This window comes from Diadema setosum, chromosome 18, assembly GCF_964275005.1.
Source record: "Diadema setosum chromosome 18, eeDiaSeto1, whole genome shotgun sequence".
NCBI lineage: Eukaryota > Metazoa > Echinodermata > Echinoidea > Diadematoida > Diadematidae > Diadema > Diadema setosum.
The window spans coordinates 34,664,694-34,688,038 of record NC_092702.1 but is presented as its reverse complement, the minus strand read 5'-3'; the positions used below and the strand labels follow the sequence as shown (position 1 = coordinate 34,688,038).

Genomic DNA, 23,345 nt, shown 5'->3' with positions numbered 1-23,345 from the left:
ACATAATTAAGATTATTTTACTCAACATAAAAACTATTTTCAAAGTTTTAATATTTTTTGTTGTAAACTTTTTGATATATTTTTTATTTTTGTTGGAAATTTGATATAAAATCTGTTTCTATTACCCATCAGCAAAACACACCGTAATAATGTAATGTTGTTGGTCTGAAGGTGCACTGCGCACGGTGTACGATGTTTTCGGTCGTATTTTCACGTTAATGTTGTTCCATTCTTTTTCCTAACAGTTTCGTCTACATTCATTGAAAGTTTACATTGCCAGTATCATTTCACGTGAACTGGCGAAACATTCTCCAACATTTTTAACCAAGCAAAGGGAAAGAATAATACTCGGTAAAGTGTGGTAGACAGGACATACAGTACCCGTCGCTCTGCCGACGAGACCACCAGCGCAGCGAGGGAGCTAGGATCACCGCGATCTGAGACACTTGGGTAGGTAGGTGAGTGCAGTGCAGTGTATGTACTGTGTGTGGGAGGTGGTGGTGCGAGCGCAGTCACATTCGTACGTAGGCATTCGCAAGGTTTAGCCTGTGTTTTTACGCTAAGCTTTACTGCACATAAGAGGATTGCCTGCTGCGGATTCGTTCGTAAACTGTTGGATGTTCCCACAGATTTGCTTTGAGTTTGAACACCGTTTGAGGCACTAATATTCCCCCTTATCCTCTCTCCTCTAGGAAACTTGACGGAGTACAAAGTTTCAAGTTAGTTGGTTCAGTCTTATCGGACGTTATTGATAGGGAATCCGCACAAGTTGTTCAATCAATCATGGAGCAGCAGAGGCAAGGAGCGGAAATTGGACCAACATCGGGCCCTGTGCTACCGGCGGGTTTGGAAGCTGTGTACGCAGCATGTCGTCGCCTGTACCCAGACCAGCCCAACCCTTTACAAGTTACAGCTGTAGTGAAGTACTGGTAAGGCTTTCTGAGATGCGTTTTTTTTTTTCCTTCTTGTTATTGCTTTGTTAAATGAACCTTGTAAATCTTGACTTTGACATTTGCAACATTTCCATGTAGAATCCGGCTTTATCTCTCCCTCCACATTTTTGTGAATTTTCTTTACGACCTTTTTCAGTTAAGACCCTAAAAAAACATCTTTCAGAAATAAGAAAGTTTTAAAACATAGCATTCTGTGTGTTTCTATTTCTTTTTCCCCCTCTTCCATATATGAGTAGTATATAGATCTCTAGATGTAACTTTTAAGTTAAACACTTGACTTATTACAAATATCCCCATGATTCATTTTTTTCCCCAATCTAGCTATGCAGGTTTATTGGAATTTGATATGACTCTTTACATTGTATGTCCCTACAATAATGTGTGTGGTATTGTGCTGCTGTCACAAAAGTGTCAGTGTTAAGCAGAAATGTTTGTGCCTGGCCAGGTGAGATGAATTTCTCATTTATCTAATTCAGAGGAATCAAAACATAAAATAGCGTTATATAGACTCTATAAAAAGCACACAAAAAAAAGTGTGCTGAAAAATGTGAGAGAATTTCCTGACCACCAAATTTCCGCTTTTGAATTATGTAGGCCTGTATGGTTAAATTTCAGGATGCCAGAATTATACGTTTGGTATTGTATGCATACATATAATGCATTGTACAATGTGATTGTGAAAGGTGTAGACCAGGGCCCCATTTCATAAAAAGTTGATATGATAGCAACTTTTGCTAGAGTGGCATTTGTCATGGTAATGACAAGATTCCAGCTTCCTGGTTGGCTGTTGCTTTTGGAAGTTGCCATTCCAGCAGAAGTTGCTATCCTAACGTCTTTTATGAAATGGGGCCCAGTTTATTAGCTAAGAGACTCATCTTAAGTTTGTTTGTTTGGCTTATTATCTTTTTTGTTTTATGGCTTTCCTTGCTGCTTTCACTTTGATACCAACCAAATAAAAACAGAGTAGTTTCTTATTCCTGCGCACATCCAATTTTGGTGCCGCATCATTTTTTTTTTCTTACTACAAATACAGTCAAACCTGTCTATAGGGGCCACCCCAAGGAAAACCAAAAAAAAAAAAAAAAAATGGCCATTGTAGATAGGTGGCTGCTATAGACAGGGTTGTTAACATGGTTTTTCTCTTGGGGGAATTGTGTTCATTGGTCGCCAGCGTATGACAGCTGAAAACAACATCAGAAATTTACCTACCAATTGTGATGATCTACAAACCAGCAACTGTATGTACACTTGGCCTACACTAAGGTATTTCTGTGGGCCGGAGACATTGCATGCTATTGAGAATATCAGCACATACTCATTATGTCGTAAATTGGCAAGTTGTTTCCACACACTCATGTACATTCATTGCATGCATATTATTCATGAGCCTAGCTTGGTTTCAAAGGACATTCTATACTTGTGCCCACTATACCGGGTGTCCCAAAAAAAGCGGAACGGTGGATTTTCAGTACCTTGCGGTCTAAAAGTTATATATCTTTTGACATCATTAGAAAGAGCATCTTCAGCAAAAGACTATGATACCAAAATCATCAAATTTGGTTCAGTACTTTTTATTCTACGCCAATTTCTGAAAATGCAGTCATTGCCAAATTTCGCCGGATTTTTGCGACTTATGACATAATAATTTGAGTGCGACACACGATCCATACGGTGAATATTGTGTAAGCTCGGTGATCCATGTCAACAAAAGATACAGCTTTCACATTAGTCACGGGCCAGGAAAAAAACCGTGTGTGTCTGTGTGTGTGTGTGCGCGCTCCCAATATGAAAGCATTATCTTTTGTTGACGTGGATCAACAAGCTTACCTAATTCACCATATGGAACGCGTGTCGCGCCCAAATTATTATCTCATAAGTCGCAAAAAAATTGAAAATGACTGCATTTACAGAAATTGGCGTAGAATAAAAAGTACACCAAATTTAATGATGTTGGTATCATGGTCTTCTGCGGAAGATGCTCTTTCTAATAATGTCAAAAAATATATCACTTTTAGAACGCAAGGTACTGAAAATCCACCGTTCCGCTGTTTTTGGGACACCCGGTATAGTGTGGTTTTGCACCGCCTCATGAATGATTTTCAATCATGTATAAACTCACCCCAAATATTTCAAAGCCAAACACACTTGCATCTGAGTCTGCAAAGTCCAGCACTAGACACTTGACAGAGAACTTGATTGCTTCAATTGCAGCTCAGCGCTGTACTCTGCGGTCAGTGGTAGTACAATACTTTCACCATAGGGTCCATGCTTTCACATATACGCGGTAATGAAACCGTCAGTATAGGTATGATACAATGTACACACTGTTGTACATACATTGTACATAGCAGTAAAGTCATTCCAAAATTTGTACAAGTGTCAAAAGTAGTGGCAAATACTTGTATTCAACTTCAACTTGACTGTCGAGACTCAGATGTATTTTAGTATTTTAGGCTATGAAATGTTTAGGGTTTATATGCCAGTGAATTGCACTAGCTTGCAATTGCACATGTATGCAGCGGCTTCAGATTAGAATAATAACAGGGGCCGCAGAATGTATTGTGAGGGTGGTGGATCAAGCTCAAAAATATCCCCCACCCCCGCTTACAAGAGACGAATCTAAGGATGGAACCTTTGGAAATTCATGGATGTTGTGATTTTTTGTTTTGTTTTGTTTTTATTCTTTTTTCTTTTGACAGCCAAAAATGTGTGGGGGCGACACCCTCCCCCCCCCCCCCCACACACACAGATCTCCCATATCACCTCACTCCATATATCCAGACGAGTAACTACAGTGTACTTTCTTTTTTACGTACCCTTTAAAAAAAAAAAAATGTAACAACAACAACAAAGCTTGACATCAGAGATTTATTCCTGTTCAGAAGATTCTGTGATGATTCATATTTGACCATGAAATAGTCTTGTAGCTGTAGCCTAGTAATCATTCTTGATTTTTTTTTTTAGTTGTTTTATTCTTTTACATGATATGGATCATGTATTGTAAAGTAGGAAGGTCACATAAAAATCAAGGTGTTTGGAATGTAATGATTCGTATCATACAAGGTAACATCAGTCGAATAGGTTGAATACTCTCCATTGAAGCTGGTCAACTGTCATTCGTAAATGAATCTCGAGTAACAATCAGTCATCAATGCCACAGTTGGTGCATTATGACAGTTGGTCATGCAATTGTGATTTAGAATAGGCCTACATTTACACAGCTTGGTTGGGAACCCAGAACTGATTCCCACTCTACCTCTCCCATTTCCTTTCATTCCCCCCCCCCCCAAGTTGTAGTTTGTTCCACCGTTCAGTCTTTACCACACACAGTGGAGTGCAGCTCAATAGCACATCCTTTGCACGTGATCAATGCAGTTCTTTATACTTGCACTGAAATATGACAAGAGGAATATAAACCTATCAAGCTTTACAGAAAAAAATCCCTTGCCTGTAGTTTTGATGATAAAAGGTTTTAGTGTATTCAAAGGAATCTTTGAGAGAAACTTGACTAAAGATCAGCTTTTTATACCCAGGTGCATATTATGTGTACATGTATTAGGGGTGTGGCAATATGGCATGAATCCCTTTCAGAAGGCTCAGAGATGCTTGTTAGATGTTCAGATTTGCTTTTCATCTAAAGGAAAAATGACTCTATGGTTATTGGCCCACGTAATATGTAATCAACCATGTAGCAGTCTAGCCTATCTTTCACATACAATGTACAATCAGTGAATTCATGGTTTATGGAAGATGTGTACAGTGTTGTCATTAGATACAGGTCTGTAAGTGCTGAATATCAAACCTTGATGCATTTTTTTTTTTCATCCTTAAATGTGGCTCAATATGTATTTCTAAGGTGTATTTTGTTGATAAAACAGCAGTAAGAATTTAGAGAGCCATGAGATTTCAGACTAAATATGCACAACTCAGTGTCTGCTTTAGATGAATACAGTTTTAAAGTGTACATTACTACACAATGTTTAATTTGCCATCAGCACTGCATGGACAGAATCGAATTTGTTTAGATCATAATCCATTGTGAAATAATTTTGCAGCATTAAAAAAACAAACAAAAACTATGCCAAATTGAAGATGAAAGCTACATGTATCACAGCTACATTTTTTTTTTTTTTTTTTTTTTTTTTGTGATGTCAACTTGACATTTAAATTTGTGAATGGGATTCTCTTTAGACTTACCAGTTCCTCTTTTGGTTTACTATGCAGCATTCTTTTCTTTTCTTTTCTTTTCTTTCCTTTTCTTTTCTGAGAGATGGTGTATTATTATTATGATAAATTCTATTTGATTTATATTGGCTACAGATACAGTAGCTTACAGTCACTTTTTCTTGATAGATTCCTGTACAGCTAATTGTGTTGGGTTTCTGTTTGGTTTTATTTGATTTAGCATCAAGCTGCCTTTATCAGCATGCCAGTATCAATTCTTTGTTCTTGAAAACTGTGGTGCTAGAATTCTATTTACATACCTGTACATGTGTTTGTAAAATGAAAATGATCACACTGCATAGGTACACGTAGGTGTCTTAAATAGATTTATAAATACTTTATTGTCTGGCCTTTCCTAGTTTGACTCTGTGCTTGGCTCATTCCTCTGGTATTGATTCCTATTTTGTTTTCTTTGATGTGTATTTGATTATTTAATTTTTCTTCATACCTCATTTTGGAAGGTTAACTGGCCCTGACCCATTGGACTTCATCAGTATGTACAGCAACCCCGGTGAACCTGGACATGGGATTCCTCCACACTGGCATTACATCAGCTTTGGACTGTCTGACCTGTTTGGAGATGGCCGAGTTCATGAGTAAGTGGACAACAGTGCCTTGTGTTGCATACAGATGTGTGTCACTTGATTCGGAGTGGGAGAAAGACAGGGACAAGAAGGAAAATAGACAAAGAGAGGGGGTGAGGGGTGGGGGAGGAAATGGTCTCAGGCGTGTTTGGAAATTGGAGAATGTAGAAACAATTACTATGGCTGGAAATGTCATGCCAGATGTATATCATGTTCCCACACAGTTGACATGTCTGTCTACTGACATATTCAGTGTCTCGTGTGTATGTGTGTGTTTGTGTGTATGAGGCATCATGGGTTCTGTGGAGAACATTCTATGATACATTGTCTGCTTGTACCTCATGTTCGAGTAAGGAGTCTTATCTGTCACTCCATGTGGGACAGATGATAGCCAAGATATTTTTGTCGAGACTGAGACCAAAATGAAAGCATTACTGGTCTCTCTCCTGTAGGACATGCTGACACATACAGTGTCTCACATTTAAACAGAGTGTTGATATGCAAAGACAACATGTTTTGCTGAAGCAGAGCTGCATGAAGACTCTGCTATTCGCTTAACATTGCAATAGCAGGAAAGCTTTCTTAAATAGGTTCACCGTATGACAGTGATGGTGATCTTCCAAATGAAGAAGATCAGTAGTTTCATTTTCAGCACTATCATAAGGATTTTCAGTGTGCTGAAGTGCTCCAGGTTATGACAACGGGATCAGAAAAGTAATCCTTTTATAGAAAATGTGGGTCAGGTGCAAAATCTTGTGATTATCAAAAAAGATCAGGAAATGAGGCTGAATTCTGAATTTTATGCTCTTTGCAGTAACTGACTAAGCATTGCTTTTCAATGTAAGCAGCAGACACATTTTTTTTTTTTTACCAATGGTGTAAAGCATGGTATTGCTGGGAATCTGGGTTGACATTGTATTGTGTGATACAATTTTTTTTTGTCCCCCATGTGTGAGTCACTCAGAATACAACCCTGCTAAGATTAGCTGGTCAAAGACTACAATTGTCATGGGGCAAGGCTGCTGTCAACTGTCTCTACATTTTCTGTTTGCAGAGCATTTTAATGATATATGGAAGCAGACTATTAATAATGGTTCTGGTCATGTTTTTTCTTTGTCACTATCAAGGAAGGGGGGGGGGGGATGGGGTTCAATAATTGCCAGCAAACAGAATGCAGCTCATATCCAGAAACAAAGACATTTTGGTGTCACATGTTTGCCATCCCAACCAATCTCACAAAGGGGGAAAAAAAAAACCCACATGCATTCATTTTCAAAACTGACTCATTGCTACCCATCACAGTGTCACATCACAAAAAGTGTAATACTATGATGTCAAATTCTAAAGACGAAGACCTTGGGTGAACCGATTGAAATAGCTTGATACCTTTTGGCCGTTTTTTTTTTTTTTTCAATCTTAAGTCATGAAGAGAACTTATTTTAAAAGGGCAGATTTCCAATTTGATATCATAAATAGAATTGCTTTCTTGCTTAAAATGACAGGGCAGAAGCAGCAGCCATTAATCAGCATCCATTTGCATGCAGCTTTTGTGAGCGTTTCTTTGCTGAAAAAGCTTGCATTGAGACACTCTTTGGTTCTGAATAGACAGTTCTTTTTTCCACTTCTGTCAAAGCCCTTTGAGGGCACTATATGATTTATGTTGTAAATTTGTATGAACCCTGGCTTTAGCAGCCAGTATTTCAGTGTTTATTTGATGAATAATGAAGTCTTTTCTTAGCTGTAGGTTAAAGCAGTTGTTTGCTCAACCGACTAGTTAATATGAAAGTAGTGAGATATTCCAGTGCCAGTTGACTGTGGAATGACATTGACACACTATGAGCTTATACCAAACCATTTACAGTCAGTTTTCCTCTTAGAACTAAAACTGGAGTTTTCAATGATATTACGACACTGTTCGCTTCCATGCAATAGAGATACTTGTAGACTGTTTTCCCAAGATGCTTTTATCGGCCATTGCAGTAGTATGATAGATGACACATCAAAAAAGGATGTTGACTTGACATTCGCACATGAAGGAGGTTTTTAATTTCACTTGTCTGGTAACACTACATGTACAGTCACCAGAGTCCTTTGATTAGATTGATATGATGTGACTATCATCACCCATGGCGATGTGATAACATATAATTGTATAAATGACTGTGAAAGATTGTGAGGTTACACTACAGGCTTGAACTAATATGAGTGCCCAGACTCAATCATGGACTCGACAATAGACTTCATCTTTTAGCCATTCAATTATAGGGTATATACATGATACATGTAGCATGCATGTTGTGCCTACATGGGTCCCATGTATATTTTAAACTGACTAGGATGCATGTTTGAATCAATTAGATAAGATTTACATTTACAGCAAAAACACACTTGTAAAAGTTAGTGCAGACTTGTTTGAGGTACAGTTCGACCTCAATTATCCGGCCTCCTTTTATCCGGAAATCTCTATTATCCGGATGCATTCACGCAGTGAAGGACTTTTTTTTTCATCCAAAAATTGAGGAAAAAACAGTGACTTTCATGGATCTATTTCACTAATTTCATAAGATGTGCATGATAGGTTTCTCAATATCTAATGAGGTAAAACATGTGTGATTTTCACATATTAAATATACTTTATTTTTGTGAAGAAGGGACTACAATTTTGTGCAGGCTAGCATAGATTACACCAACGTTGTGGGGTACGCTACCTGCCTAGCTGCCAGTGCACTGGGACGGCAGCTTGGACAGCAGCCCTTCTATATACATTAACATTGTGTCTCCCATATCCGGCCAATTCGCTTATCCGGATGAGCGCCGGTCCTGACATGGCCGGATAATCAAGGTCAAACTGTATCATACAGTGTGAGAGTCTACTTCAGCAATAATTTCTGTGACACTATACTGCTCTGTGAGCTGAATTTAGAAATTCAGTGTCCTCAATGGAACTATCTGATGGTGATCAAATTTCTCATCATATGTATCATCACATCAGTGTAAAATCTTGACCAAAACATTTATGAAGTGTATAGTGTGTGTGTGTATAATGGGGGGGGGGGTAGAATTTGGCATGGTGCACATACACTATCTTATAATGTCTAATTTGAACAGTTTGACTCTGGATTTTAGGGAAAAATAATCATGTCACATTTTCTCATTACACTTCATGTGTATGATACCGATTCCAAGATCTTAATCAGTATACAGTGATTTTGTATTACCTTTGTTTGGATGAGAGTGAGAATTCCAGATGTAGCTATCATTGCTCAGTGTTGTAGGTGGGTCTTCATCAGCTCGAGCTTGAAGAATAGCCCGCTATTTCTGATCCAAAGAATTAGCCCGATCAGAAAATAGCCCGCTAATTTTGCAATGAAGACCGAAATAGTGCGCTATTCCAATTGGAAAATAAGCCAAAGAAATCTTGGACTTATTTACAGAACAGCCAGCTAATTTGCAAAATAGCGTGCTACTCTTCAACGCGTCTTCATCAGCTCGAGCTTGAACATTGGCACTGCATGCGTTACACAGGAACATAGGCAGTCAGGTCGGAGTGTGTTCGCGCCACCGCTACCGTTAGTTTAAGTGCGCATGCGCCAGCATCGAGCTTATAAACCCAACCGTGCCTGAAGCTCGAGCTGGTGAAGACGCGATGCTTGCACATTTCAGCTGACTTCGGGCTTATTTCTCTGATCCCCCGTAAGCGCACTATTCTTCAAGCTCGAGCTGATGAAGACCCACCTTGTGAGTGTGGTAGTCTTTCCTCATTAAAGGGACATTCCAGACGATTTTCATAATTTCACATCATGTAGTACATAAATCGACAACTCCATGTATAGATATGTGGAATTTATTGTGGTTCTTGAGCAGAGAAACAATACTCTGAAAAACCTTAAACAAATTACACTGAACAAGGATGATGACATAGGAGGTTCACATATTTCAGAAATGTAGCAGTGTAATTTCATTACAATACCGCTTTCTTGCGAGTTCATCTGTGTATAATCTATGCATGCCTTCTTCTTTTGTTCTGCTTCCTTGAGCCCCAACCCATGCATTCTTATGGTGACTCTGCCATGTCATCATCCTTGTTCATTGCAATTTGTTCTAAATTTTGAAAATATTCCTATTCTTCATCCCAATTATCACATATTGTGAAACTCTGTCCTCAGTATAACGTATTTATAGTTGTTCAAATGTAAAAGTCTGAAAATCATCCGGAGGTCTCCTTTAAGTGCTTGCAACGTTTGTATACACCTGAACCATTTTGCCTTTTCTGGAAAGTCCTTTAAAAATGAAAATTTTGAAAGACTGAGTTTTCCTGCGTAGATCTGGCAGTGTTCCCTTGCGGCAAAGAGAGCATGGGAAATTGATTTACACAGCAGCTAGGAAGTTGGACAAGGATATTTCCTGCTAAAGGATCACGGTGTTTAAATATTTGCTTGAGAGGGCCCCTTAATTATTGTACAAAATCTGTAAAGCCTGTTTTTCAGTCTCTTCTGCACTAAAGGCTGTTGTTAAAAAGGTAGGGTGGATTCAAAATGGGATTGTTCAGCCTCTCTTGTCGTTTCATGAAATCATATAAGCAGTCATGGTAAACAAGATCTAATTATGATATGGGTCTTTTATTATAACACCACATACCAGCTTTTCTGTGGGACCCCAGGCAGGGGGTGACTATTTTCGTGGCGATGTTATTATTCCGGGGATTCTTGTTTTTCAGTCTCAATGTGAGAAAAATTCCTTCCCAAATGATTATCGACAAACATGTTTATGCATTGCAATCGCCATTGATTATTTCACCATGGCTTTGTCGCAAACATGGATTGCTGTACTCACTTTGATACCGTCAATGGTCCATTTATTTGTTAAAGTTGGTCGTTTCTATTAGTTCTACTTGACAGGTGCCTATCACCAATCAGTCTAGGACTATATTTCAAATCTAGCCTTGGTAATAAAAGAAGGTTGAGATATAACAGAGACTATTGTCATTTGTCTGTGTACACAGTGTGTACATACCCTTGCCTTTGTTACCAAGTTGGGGTGGGCGGATTCTTCAGGAGGAATGTGGATCTCTTATAGCAAAACAATTTTGAAAAATATGAATATAAGGTGGATTTCTGTTCCTTGACTCCAGCTAATGATAAACATGTTTGTTTGTGCTTCAGCATGGGAGGTATTCTCACCGCGGTTGCATTCAGAACATTACCTTTTGTGATTCATGAATGTCGCCTGATTAATCTCTCTGGGACCAACCTCCGTCTTTGATTGATGCTTTTTAAACAGGTTGCCACCAGTAATGACAAGGTTTCAATAAAGAAATAATTGTGTAACCATAATTTTTAAGATTAGTACCCAGAAAAAAGGATCCAAAGCACTGGGTTTTGAAATATAGTCTATTTATGAACAGTTAATTCAACCAGGGAGGGGGAAGATTGTTCCACCTCCCTGATTCAACCAGTCATCTGGATTAAAGTGATATGGCTGGATGAGCATAATTCATCTATATGGTACATGTTCCAATGCTAACCTTTCTAGCAGGTAAGGGTTTGTAAGCCATTGTCAATCTACCATTCCCATGACTATGTACATGAATTGATATTTGCATGCTTTGTGATTCATGTACATAATGTGGACATAAAATCTAATATGAGTAAAGATATCCCTTCTTTATTGTTTTATTTTCTGCAAATTTGCTGACAAGCAAAGCTGTCAAACCTTGAAGGTTTTTCTCCCATTTCCCTGGGTACCTGATATGACAATCAGAGGAGTAACAGCATGGTAGCAGGTTTAAATTATTGATTGGCATTTTTTTTTTACTGCCTAGTATTTGCAAGGGATTATTACTTGGTGTTTGGTCCCAGTAAGATTTTGCATGAAATGTGCTTGAATATACAATGTACTGTAAAAGTGGAAATTTTCGAGGTGTTGAAATTTTCGCACATTTCGCGCAACCAGAAACCAGCACAAAAATAAAAGCACGCAAATATTTTTGCTTGCCATATGTTCCTGTGCATAATGTCTTGATACCGCAGAATTATAAACACACGAACCTCTTCTTAACTGGCCAAGCGCGAAAAATAAGTTGTGCGAAAATAACCACTTTTACAGTATTTGTTTGTTTGTTTGCAATTCCATGTCCAGATAAAAGAGAGATCTAGAAAAATGATGGCCAGATGAGTGAAGTTGAACTGGATATGTCATGTACATGTATCTATGATTCAAACAAACCTTTTGTAATCTCTTCCTTTGTTGAAAGCTTAATCCTGAACAGTCAAAGTTGGTCCCCTGCCACAGACATTGGGATTTTAAAACCAGTCTCACAAAATGATGTTTACTGGCTTTAATTTAGCTTAGTCTGTTCTCCCCCCCCCCCCCAGTAAAACAACAACAACAAAAGCCTGAGATTTCTGTCATTCAAGCTTTGTTAAGTTTTGCATGGATGCCAGAGACATGTGATAATCAAAGATTTCATACGAATGCACCAACAAGCCAGTTCAAAGTTGCATTCTTCACATGAGTACAGTAGAAAAAGTTCAAGTGAGAGAAACAACATGAAGAGACACATAGTCATTATGAGCGATGTTATGTCACATACAACGCATATAGTTACCTCCGCCAAGGGAGGAGGTTATGTTTTCGTTACCGTTGGTTTGTTCATTAGTTCGTTTGTCCTTGTGCAAAATAACTCAAAAAGTAGTCAACAGATTGGGATGAAACTTGCAGGAAAGGTTGAGAATGACACAAGTAACAAACGAATAACTTTTGGAAGTGATCCGAGAATTTTGGGGGAATTTATGAAGGATTTTTGATATTTTGACAGGTAGGGTCAATGAATTTGGGAGTTCAGGCTGCGCGTACTTGAGGTTTGCATGCGCGCACTAAAGTGCGTGCTCTAGTTTCTGCTAGGGCAAGGCGCGCCGTGCAGCTGAGGGTTTTATGACGTAACAAAGGCTTCTATATTGGGAAATCGGGCAATATTTTTCAGCATGTATACCTATTGGTGGAAATCACCGATCTCTATGGAAGAGCCCAAAGAGCTCTGAACTTCTCCAGTGGTGGAGAGGAGAAAAATCTCTTTGCAAGATCATCGGTGGAAAGTAGCTGCTTGGCGGAGGTCTGCGCTCTCAGAGTGCTTTTCTAGTTTCTTTATGTTGCAGTGAAAGAATATTTTGAACATCCACGGAGCTTGTTAGTAAACATAAAAGCAAATTGGTTTGCATATTAATATGAGTGATATATTTAGTTTTGCAGTTGTTCTGTTTTGACAGTTTAAGATTTGAGGTCATTTGAACCATTGCTAACTGCAAATTGAACATTGCTAATTTCATCAGCCAAGTTCGTTTGAGGCTGAGTCAATCAGAGATTGTCTAGAGGAGTAACTGGAGAAGTAGACACATGAAGTGAAGTCTGTACAAAAAGGTTGCACCCTTGGCAACCAGAAATTTTGCCTGTTGACTACCGAAACATAGCAACAGCTATTAAAATGCATGCAGAATGGATTTCAAATACTGTTCAAATGCATGCACTGTAATGTCCCTGAGAAACAGACCCGTTGGGAGAAGATAATTAAAGCAATTTGAGAACATTTAGTTAAACTGGCCTTTTATTTTGGGGATGCAGTCAGACCAAGTCGCATGCTGTTAAAGTAAGTTCCCACGGGTATGCAAACATGGCATATAGAAGCAAACAACCTGTAAGCTTCTGGCATTGTTCTGCCTCATTAATCTTTCAGCAAAAAGAAGAAGAAAATACTCCTCAAATTTTTCGCTCTCCAATCAGGGCAACTGTGAATCATGCGTCTGTGATGTTTGGTAGCTAGTGTCTTTGTGAGAGCCTGGGAAAAAGTGACGAAGAATAAGAATTATGTGATAATGTAGTGTAATAGACCTTGTAATTTCACGATTAGCCAAAATATGTGGCTCATCACTCAATGAAATCTCATTTATTTCTTTCTTGTGATTGTGATTGCTTAGACATGGCACATGAGTGCTTTTCTTTGGTGTGATCTCTGGGTGAAATGTTTTGAGCGTCTGCAGGGATTCCAAGCGAAGCGGAGCAATTTCTTTAGCACTTCTTCCATCCGTACTTCCATGTGACAGAGCAACAATGCGCGTTATCTGTACATCAAAGGGTAGGATGACAATAAGAAGCGAGTGGGGGTGAAAGATGAGAGAGAATAAGTAAACACTCTTGTTGACTTGAAAGAGAAAATGATTTCCTGTTACGAGAGAGGAGTGGATACGCATGTAGCGTTACTCCCAACCTCCCCATTGTCGATTTTCCAGATGATTAAATGCTACAGCCATATCCCACATTGTCCCCCATTCTGTAAAGGTTGCGTGCACCTTTGGCGGCTTATGGGGGGACAAAACCAGGTGAGCACGTTGCCAGAAATATTTTGGTCCCCATGGTACGCCATCCTTGTCAATGATGAATCCCACAATCTTTCGGGGTGACAGAGCGTGTCTTCCTTTTTTTTCTCTCTCTCTCGCTCTTTCTGTTCTGGTAATGTGTTGGCAGTGTTCCCATGGATGCGTATGTCTTGTGTAAAAGTTTCTCAAGTTTGTGAATCATCCTCCATGCTTCAGCTTGGACAATGAAGTACAGTCAAGCTGGTTACTCTGGAACCATCCAGGACTGCGAGAGATATAATGAGAATTTTCCAGGAAGAAAGCAGTTGCCCCATCACTACAGTGTATGAAAACCCAAGCATGCTTCAAGAAAACTTAAACCTTTGATCTTTCTGTTTATGTATGGCAAAGCCAGCTTGAACATGAAAGGGTAACACTTTGAATTGAACAAGTATACTCAAAAAAGTTCTGCACAGAAGAAGAAGAAGAAGAAGAAGAAGAAGTGGAGGAAGAAAGAGAGAAGAAGAGAATTGATAAATGACACACATTCATAAGTTCTGCTTATCCGTTTCTCTATAGGATTCCGTCAGGGCCCAATGGCCCAAGTGGCTTCGGTTTCGAGCTGACCTTCCGGCTGAAGAAAGAACCGACTGAGACGGCGCCCCCTACCTGGCCAGCAGAGCTCATGCAAGGACTAGCCAGATATGTCTTCCAGTCAGGTGAGGCAGTCATGCACATCAGGCAATATCTGTCGACAGGAAGCATATTTCAATGTCCTTGCCATAGATTTGGATTTTCTTTCAGATTAGTTGTTATATGCTGTTTATATCTTGCTTAATTTCTCATCCAGCTTATCTAGCTACAAAATATGTTGTTTTGGTTGCTAAGACTGATGTGATAATAGTGTCACACATATCATGATAATATTCCATTTCATTTCGTGGAGTACTCAGATTTTCACATGCAAATCCAAGTGCCATCATTACCTACTTTTATAAACTTGATATTGCTGCTGAGTTTGAAGCTAATGCGTACAAGAGTTTGAAGCTAATGCGTACAAGAGTTTGCAACATGATTGACTTACAGATGGATTGGCAAAATGTCCATCACAATGGAATGGTTGATCAGAAATACTGGATCCCTCAGTGAGGGTATTAAAAACTATGAGAGTTGATAAACAGTTTGGTGATATCAAAATAAAATGATGGGGGTGGGGGATCAGTATTAGTCCTGTCATTGTTCATGCCAGGATCTGATGTCAAGAAAGATGTTAGGATAGCACCTCTTGCTCGAATAACTTTTTGTAGCGACGACCAATCAGGAAGCAGGATTCTTGCTGTTACACCATGACACCTGCCATTTCAGCAACAGTTGCTACGAAAGCAACTTTGTATGAAATGGGGTCCAGGTTTTAAAACTGTTGTGTATATTTAGGAATACAGTGCATTATTCGTATTGGAAAGAAAGTCCTCTTGTCCAGAGAATGCTGTAGATATTGGAATTTAAATCGGCCGTGAAAATTAAACCATTCAGAGACATTATTTGTGATTCTGTAAGATACCCATGTTCATAAGTGCCTAATATCATGTGTTGCTGCTGTATGTGGTGTTGCATACTGCCGTGCAATCACTGCGGTGCATGCATGAGGGAGAAAGCAAGAGTAGCGGTCTTGTAGTTATACTCTGTCAATAAGGAAAGAATCAGTTACCAAGGTGGCTATCATCTCAAGAGGCTATCAACCAATCAGTGACAAAAGCTAACAAGGATCCCATTGGTCCACCTGTATGCCTCAGTGGAGGGTATATAGAGAAATCTATTTAGACTGTATTATCAAAGCAGTCCAAAGACAGGGCATTCTCTTCTTTCTCCACAATGGTGTTCCCTCCCCCCCCCCCCCCACCCCAGCACTTTATTTTTTTCTCTCTCACTCACTCACTAAATTGCTTTCTGTATCTATCTGTTGATCTCTCTTTTCTTTATCCCCCTCTTTTTTACTTTTCACTCACTAGCTCCATTGTATGTGCCTATTAATCCACTATATCTGCTTCTCTATCTACTGTGTGTATTATATGTATTTTTATTTTTTAACCCATCGAGGACAGACTGATTTTGCAATAACACGCATTTCCAATGGACACTTGCCTGAGTATTCTCGGAACTCGTCTTCAACAGGTTGAGGGGCAACTTAGATTTTAAAAAAAAAAAAAAAAAAAAAAAAAAAGATGCCTTAGAGGGCTGATTCTTTGTGGAAATATTCATGTTTTCATTGAAAAGAAATTTGAAATGTTTTTGTTACAACTTTAATTTTGATTCAAAGACATGCTAATTTGAAATTCCCTGCGACACATTGATAGAATTTATGAATTTGCCATGAAGTCTTAACCCGTTGAGGACGAGTCCCGAGTATACTTGGGCAGCTGTCTATGGAAAATGCGTGTTGTAGCAAAATCAAACCATCCTCAACGGGTTAAAACAAGTGTTTGTGTGTGCCATATGATTTGCAATACCAGTTCTTTGTTGCATAAAAGTTGAGATAAAACTTAAATCAGAAAATTAAACAGAAGTCTTTGAATGCTCAATGCTGATTAGCTAATACAGTCTCACATTGATTTTGATTTTGAGTTTGATGTTCTGTTGTATGTTTGGTTGCATCTTTGTATGCAACAGGACCCAGATTAACAGGTTGCCCCTGGTACGGCTGCCTTAAATATTATCCTGTTTTGGTTTTTCTTTTTCTTTTTTCTTTTTTCAGGGATTTTAGATATTCATGCTGTCACAACCTAAGAATAACCGATGCACTCATGGCATAAAAGACCTTCTGTACTAATGAGTGCTAACAGTTTTTGTCAGTGCATTACTATGGCAGAATTCTACCAAATGCCTTGTCTGCTAATGTTTGTAATAGAGAAAAAGGACTTTTCTCGACTGAATCTAGTGGGATGTCACACGAATGACAATGAGTGCACCTCAGACTTTGCATGCTTTCACTCAATAAGAATCAAGCATTTATAAATGGTAATTGTTGATGGCATGTCTGCTCTAATTCTGCACTCTGCAGGAAACACTCTTTGTAATGGAGACCATGTTTCTTGGCACAGTCCCCTGGACAACAGCGAGTCTCGCATACAGCACATGCTGATGGCGGACGACCGGCAGCTCATGGCGATCAACACACCCCACGGCATCGTCAACTTCATACAGGTAGCCATGCTTGGTGTCATTACCTGTCAGCTGTAAAGAAAGCAAGCAAAACAAAAACAGAAAACAGCCTCAGGGGTCTTCATCACGTCAAGTAAAAGAATGCTTGCCTATACGACTTGGTTATAGCAGACTTTACTAAACATTACCAAGCATTGAGAAAGGTTCAAACTGTCTGGTGCATTTTTGAAAGGAAAGTTAAAAGACGAAATGTAGTTAAAAAGTTAAAAGGCAAAATGTAGAAGTGAAAGGTCAATCCTCTGTGAATACATGTCACAAAATGTGATTTCTGCTTTGATCAAAACAGTAGCATGAAATTTTAAGATGTCTTCCTTTCACATTGATTTAAAACTACAAAATGCATTTAAACAGTATTTTTTTTTTCTTTCTGTGTAGGATTTATACACTAGTTTTCTAGTAGCTGTCCAACAGCGAGGTAGCATGGTTTAAACCTTGAATATCTATCTCTCACAGATTATTGTCTTTGAATATCTATCTCTCACAGATTATTGTCTTTGAATATCCATCTCTCACAGATTATTGTCTTTGAATATCTATCTCTCACAGATTATTGTCTTTGAATATCTATCTCTCACAGATTATTGTCTTTGAATATCTATCTCTCACAGATTATTGTCTTTGAATATCCATCTCTCACAGATTATTGTCTTTGAATATCCATCTCTCACAGATTATTGTCTTTGAATATCTATCTCTCACAGATTATTGTCTTTGAATATCTATCTCTCACAGATTGTTGTCTTTGAATATCTGTCTCTCCACAGATTGTTGGAGTGTGTACAGAAGAGCTCCAGGCATCTCAGAGGTGGAATGGTCCTGGCATGCTGGAACTCCTCAAATCTATGGAAGTGTGAGTGTGGCGTACATTTCATGCTGTCAACAATATTCTATATTCATAACTGTATACGCCATACATATCTCAAGGTTTTTATTGTCATGAATTTTGCGAGTCCAATGCTATTCACAAATTTAACAACACTCAAAATTATTAACTCTGATTTTAACATGAATGGGATGTGCAGGGGCATATTTCTCCGTTCATTTTTGTACTCCAGGATCACAAATATTACCACTTGCGATATTGTCAGGATGTCTCTACTATGGAAAAGTTAGACTTGCTAGATATATGGCATAAGATATATGGCATATACAGTATTCAACAGGTTCATTGTGCTGCTTTCTTTACATCCACAAAGGAGTCTCATATTTACAATTTGTACTATGTTATGTAATTGCCTCATTTCCATGTTATCGTGAGGTAGCCATGTTCAGTTTTTGCTCCGCCCCCTTTGTTGATTGACAGAGCTGGAGGGGAGTGGCTGGTGACAGACATGAGGCGGGGCGAGACCATCTTCGAGGTAAACCCTCATCTCATGGAGGAAGTCGAGCATGGCATCGAGACGGAGGGCTCCAATCTCAGCGGTGTCAGTGCTAGGTGCTCCTGGGAACCAGTCGGCGACTGGACTAATGAGGGGGACACCCCTAGGATATCACAGCTAGGTTAGTCTCTTTACAGGCATGAATGATGTATCGAAGAAATTAATGCTCTTAAACTTCATATCTTTCCAGAAGCTTGCAAATTCTAAAAATAGATATTGGTGGTATTTGATATTTTCTCTCTTCTTCTACAATAATTGTAAAGTGTAAAGAACTTTGAACAGAGCAAGAAGTTATTTCAGCATTCAATTTGTAATGCATATATCATACATGCTATGTATTTCATGTAGTGCACATGATATGTTGGTGTGATATCTTTGATATTGTTCATCATGGTTCACTGAGGAGCAAACTCCCAAGAAGTCATCATGTCCATCTCTACCTCATCTTGTAGAAACTGAGCAGATCCGGCAGGCTCTCACCCGAGGCCTGTCCAATGACAGACCGGTCCTACCGCCCATCTCGGGTCGTCCTGGGGAGGAGGGGGAGGGCAAGGAAGATGCAGAGGGGCGCGGTCTGAACCGGAAGCCCTCGCTGGAGAGCGACGCCGACACCCGCAGCTCCATCTTTGAGCTCGGCAACTCGCGCTACTTGGAAGGGGTCAGCATGAGACTGAACCTGGAAGCCGCCACACTGCTTGCCCTGGCTCTCAGGTTTGTTGTGCTGACCTTTGAGTGACCATTTAATGATCCTTTAGTGACCCTTCAGTGACCCTTCAGTAGCCATTCAGTGACTCTCATCATCTCCATGTTTTGCATCGTGTCTTGTCGATATATCATCTTTCTGTATGTACGTGTATATCTACGGATGTGGTGTGTTTATGATTGTCTCCAACAATCTATGAGTGAGTCGAGGCTGTGATCTTTGAGGCTTTATAGTATGGATATGTTTTTAATCCAGGAAGCATTCATATGCTATATATGCCATATATTTAGTGAGTCTAAATTTTCGCGAATCGGAACTTCCTGACGATTTCGCGAATGGTTAAATTCACGATCGTGGAGTCCTGTACCGAACAGAGAAATGTATACGCGTGAGTCACATTCATAGCGTGATCAGAATCGATATTTTCCTGTGTCTTTAATTTTGCGAATAGCACCTAACTTGCAAAATTTGCAAAAATGAAAATCTTGCAAAATATTCTCCGTATACAGTGTAGCTGTTGTGATCTAGGAGTGCTTTTGAGTGCTCTCCTGAAGAGTGTCATACAATACTGTATCCTTGCCAGAGGAGCGCTGTAGCCCTCTCAAAGTGTACCCTAACACACCGTACTGTGCCAAAAGTGGACCTCTTTCCAATGTCCTCCAAAAGTATACCGTAATGTACGTTGCCTGAAAGTGCTCGAACTCACAGAGTGGTCCGAAAGTGTACCGTACCAGAAGTTGGCATGAGAGGAATGCATGTAGCACACAGTACATCATAATGCAAAGAGTTGATTCTCTTAGCTCAGGACACCTGTTGTTGTTGTTGTTGTTGTTGTTGTTGTTGATGATGCTTGTTGGTGTTGATGTGGCATAAGTGCGGCAGGTGCGTGACCTTGTTGCTACAAAAGGTGTGAACCCTCTGACCCAAGTCCAGACATAACTCAAGAGGTTCACTTTCTCCACAGAGCGCTCGTACACTCCCAGTCTTCCATGACACGATTCAGTTCAGTACAGTTCAGTTTGCTCGAAAGTGCTCAAATGAAACCAAGGTCTCAGGGTAACAACTGCAATGAAGAGAGATGTTGCATGTGCAGGAGTGAACGTTCTGAGGGGCCAAGGCATGATAATTGTTATCTTATGGATGGCTCAGGGCTATTCAACTGTGTGTGCTTCACATTTGCTGGTTCTTTTTTGTTTGTTTCTCATTTCTATTTTTCTGGTTGTGTGCCTTTTACACATGCAGGGGCCGCATCAAACATGGCCGCCACTTCACCTTCAAGAACGTGGCCAACGACTGTGCAATCACGCTGGTATCCCCCAGCGTAGAGGGCTCCTTCGTGGAGGAAAACCATCCCTTTGTGGCCAGGGGTCCCTGGCTCCAGGTAAGACATATCATCCTTCTCTGCACAGCCTTGTCATGCAGCTTTCACACTTATTCATTTGTACACATTAGCATTGACAAGAACTTAGATTCATCGCCATGTCATCTTCATGATTATGTGAAATCAAACGAATGAAAGAGTGAAAAAAAGATTTTTGAAAACAGTGAAACAGATTTAAAGTAACACAATAAAGATGTGGAATAGTAGAGTTTCATATTATATTACACATTGATATTGGTCAATGTTTCTCTGACTGTTTTTCTTGTAATTTCTCAGTTTGATTAATTTCACTCTTCTCTCAAAATTTGATTTGTAAACGGTAAATATGGAGTGGATTTTTAATTTATTTCTTTATCTTGTATACCATTCTTTATCCATCTTTCAGTTATCTATGTGATGATAATGTTCAACAGCATGATTTTTGCTAAATTGATTAAGAAACAAATACTCCCAAACAAACATTTACCCCCTAACTAAACGCTCTAGACAGTGATGACCATCACTGAAATAGAAAATCAGTGAAATTGTATAATAACATGATGAATATTCATGAAAAATAATGGATTGAGCAAGATAAGACTACAAAGTCATTTACATGCAACAATGTTTGTAAAGCTTTGTGGTTCACTTCCTTACTGCAAACAGATGATAAACTGAAGAGAATGTCTTGTAAAGTTTGGGTGCAAGTTCATGAACTTGTTATGCCTGACTTTGAAGTCAAAATTTATCATTTATTGATTATTGATAATTTTACACACTAAGATTCTTGGCAATGTGGTGACAGTGAATGTTTCACAGTCTGTTTTTACTTGACTTGGCAAAGTTGTGAATCATGGCTCTGTACCAAACCTGTGTATCTGTAAAGTAAACAAGATTATTAAACTGTCTCACTCTGTAAGAGCACCTCAGTGATCAGTATCCAAGAGAGCCATGGATGTTCTAAATCTAATGGGTGGCAGAACACAGATAGTTATTGTCAAGTTGATTGTGATTGCATGTACATGTAACAAATACACAGCATACGTATGTTGAGGGTGTATATGTCAAAACATACCAACAATGGTACATGTATAGAGGATTAGTGTCTGTTTATCTCTCTCTTTGTTTGTTACAGAGCTACAAAATATGTAGGGAATTTTCATTTCATGCCGTATGTTAGCATTTTCTTATTACAACTGTTAGAATGTCAACATTTCTTAACATTTCTTTGTGATTTACGCAGGACTCGCTGCATAAATATGCTGAAATGATATTTGTAATTAAATGAACATTTCATTTGTGTTTATATTGTAGCTCCTCATCTCAGCAGATTTTGCAGATGAAATGTCCAACGACCTTGAATGCCTCCCATCAAGAGAAAGTGTGAGTATTTTCAGCAAATTTGCCCTTGAAGTGAGAAAGAAGTTAAAAGATATCTGAGAAGTTTTAAAATCTCTAAACGTTCAGCCCACACCTTGTCTAGTCAAGCATCAACCCATTCAAATTTTACAGAGTAAATGTAATTTGTCATCATATTCATTGTGACAATGATTAGGGCAGAGATAGTAAAGCAGTTGAATGATTCTCTTTGCTTTTCCACTCAATGGCAAATTAGATCCATTGTATCAACAAAGTCAAAGTAGAAACACGGAGTGATTTTTCAGTATCCAGTCAATTGTAAAAGATGGTTTTAATGCTAGGCCTGTCCAGAGTCGGGGGATAATATACAGTCTTACCTGGGTTACTGGTCGTCACTTTGTGGGATCTCTCTATTATTCGTACAAGAACTGTCTCTGCGTTTCCGGTGCAGAACTGTACTAACAGTACAAAGCAAAGTCTGGACATATATGTCAATGAGTATGATACCATGTATGTCTTTACCAACCCAAATACCAGTGCTAGAAAGAAACGGACTAAGAGGATGCTGTATTTCCACTCATATGCCATGTTATTTCCACATTATTTGAATAATGAAACACACAAACATAATTTCAATTAGCATAGTGAATTGTGAATTAAGAATGCCCAATATATACCCGAAACAACTTGCTTAAAAGTGTCGTGCTTGAGCATGTCTTGCTTCTCCAACAATACTACTTATCGGGATGTCCCCAGTCCCAACATGGCCTGATAACTGAGGTTGGACTGTATACCAAATGTTCCCACACATTTTAGTTGAATCATATCTATCAACTGGCTCTCTTGGTTGCAGCTGGACTTGCCCAAGGTGATGGACTGGGGGGAGAAGAAGCTGCAGCTGATCATCACTCCAGATGAGACGTGAGATTTGGGCGTGTCCCATTCAGGATGGCATCTCACTGCCCAGTGGATGGAGCTTATTTTTTCTCTCTTTACCCTTCATCTTCTACTCCTTTTTCTTCTCTTTCTGTCATTCTGGCACGTAATAAGTATTAGACTGAAATGAACTTCTCGTATTCCTGTCACAATCATTGTACTTAGATTTCAGAGTTGATATCGTAGTGCCTTTTTGATAACTCATTGGTTGTCTGATGAAGCATGGGGACTTGAATGTGCTTTGTAAGTTGCGGTAGCACTTATTGATGATAAGAGATTA

General features: G+C 39.1%; 1 protein-coding gene across 1 annotated transcript; it reads left to right on the top strand.

The window, feature by feature from the left end:
* Positions 1–667: 667 nt before the first annotated feature.
* LOC140242159 (suppressor of fused homolog) lies at positions 668–23,143 on the top strand. The gene is made up of 10 exons (XM_072321924.1): positions 668–929; positions 5,639–5,773; positions 14,689–14,828; positions 17,168–17,310; positions 18,093–18,178; positions 18,632–18,828; positions 19,160–19,418; positions 20,653–20,791; positions 22,085–22,153; positions 22,983–23,143. Exons 1-10 carry the CDS (start codon positions 784–786, stop codon positions 23,052–23,054), a joined length of 1,386 nt encoding a protein of 461 aa, XP_072178025.1. The 5' UTR covers positions 668–783; the 3' UTR covers positions 23,055–23,143.
* Positions 23,144–23,345: the final 202 nt, after the last annotated feature.

Bases quoted from the DNA above. Each gene is read 5' to 3' on its own strand.
- LOC140242159 (XM_072321924.1), top strand. From the start codon at position 784: ATGGAGCAGCAGAGGCAAGGAGCGGAAATTGGACCAACATCGGGCCCT. The intron at 930-5,638 runs GTAAGGCTTTCT...TCATTTTGGAAG, and splicing joins ACAGCTGTAGTGAAGTACTG to GTTAACTGGCCCTGACCCAT. The intron at 17,311-18,092 runs GTAGCCATGCTT...GTCTCTCCACAG, and splicing joins GCATCGTCAACTTCATACAG to ATTGTTGGAGTGTGTACAGA.